This window comes from Castor canadensis, chromosome 14, assembly GCF_047511655.1.
Source record: "Castor canadensis chromosome 14, mCasCan1.hap1v2, whole genome shotgun sequence".
Lineage (NCBI taxonomy): Eukaryota > Metazoa > Chordata > Mammalia > Rodentia > Castoridae > Castor > Castor canadensis.
This window is the reverse complement of record NC_133399.1, coordinates 34,167,968-34,169,507: the sequence shown is the minus strand read 5'-3', so window position 1 is coordinate 34,169,507 and position 1,540 is coordinate 34,167,968. Positions and strand designations below refer to the sequence as shown.

At 43.8% G+C, this 1,540-nt stretch overlaps 1 protein-coding gene across 1 annotated transcript; it reads left to right on the top strand.

The window, feature by feature from the left end:
• The first annotated feature begins 245 nt into the window (after positions 1-245).
• Positions 246-1,187, top strand: LOC109699765 (olfactory receptor 1M1). The gene has a single exon (XM_020184627.1). The coding sequence runs from the start codon at positions 246-248 to the stop codon at positions 1,185-1,187; it is 942 nt and encodes a 313-aa protein (XP_020040216.1).
• The last annotated feature ends 353 nt before the right edge of the window (positions 1,188-1,540 follow it).

Sequence of the window (1,540 nt, the reverse complement as noted above, 5' to 3'; positions counted from 1 at the left end):
TAGTTTTTCTGCAAGGGTGCAAGCATGATACACTGTCAATCTTTGCATGAAATGGGAATATTCATGGGAGGGTTCTGAAACTTGAAAGCTTTGAAAGATGAATTATAATTCAAGCTTTGTCTATGGCTCAAGGTGTTGCAATTAGCCCAGATGAGAACTGGGGTATGCTCTCGTCTAACCTTCCAAATTATCTCCATAGCATCCATGACACTTCCCATTTTAACATTACGAGAGGAATCATACACATGGAAACAAAGAACCAAAGCAGTGCATCTGAATTCATCCTCCTGGGACTTTCAGAAAAGCCAGAGCATGATACGCTCCTCTTTTCTCTGTTCCTCTGCATGTATATGATTACAGTCGTGGGCAACTTGTTAATCATCCTGGCAATTAGCTCAGACTCCCACCTCCACACTCCTATGTACTTTTTCCTGGCCAACCTCTCCTTGGTTGATTTCTGCCTTGCCAGCAGCACTGTCCCCAAAATGCTGGTGAATATTCAAACTAAGAGCAAGTCCATCTCTTATCCTTGCTGTCTGACCCAGATGTACTTTTTCCATTTCTTTGGAATCATGGATAGTGTCTTAATAGCCATAATGGCCTATGACAGGTTCATTGCTATTTGTCACTCCTTACACTACACCACCATCATGAACCCATGCCTCTGTGGACTGCTGGCTGGTGGACCATGGGTGTTTTCCTGCTTCATCTCCCTCACCCACATCCTCTTGGTGACACGTCTGGTTTTCTGCCATGACCATGAGCTGCCCCACTACTTCTGTGACCTCACCCCTCTCCTCCGGCTCTCATGCACAGACACATCAGTGAACAAGATCTTTGTGCTCATTGTGGCAGGGATGGTGATAGCCACACCTTTTGTCTGCATCCTGGCCTCCTATGCTCGCATCATTGCAGCCATCATGAAAGTTCCCTCTGCAGGTGGTAGGAAGAAGGCATTTTCTACCTGCAGTTCCCACCTCTCTGTGGTAGCCCTTTTTTATGGAACCACCATTGGTGTCTATCTGTGTCCTGTCTCTGTCCACACAGTTGTGAAGGAGAAGGCATCTGCAGTAATGTACACAGTAGTGACCCCCATGCTGAACCCATTTATCTACAGCCTGAGGAACAGAGACCTGAAGGGGGCCCTGAAGAAGGTCATCAATAGAAAGTTTACCTCATCTACCTGACCACAAAGACCCTAGGGGAAATCCAGTGACTAGAACCTAAAATTTGGAATTGTATGTGTTAAAAGTGTAGCAACTTTGAATTTAGAATTGCACAAGTTCAAAAGTAACTTCTTTTGGCCTTGTAGCTATTGCTCCAAATACTGTGATCTTTCTGAGTATGTGTGACTAGCACATCCAACTAGTCTAAAATCCATTTAGAATTTAGCAAGTAGTCACACATTGTTTAATGACAGAGATAGATTCTGAGAAGTGCATCATGAGATGATTTTGTCATTGTGTGAATATCAAAGAGTGTGTTTATTTAAGCATAGATGAAGTAGGTCAATCACTGGACATGGATATGATCAACAGAC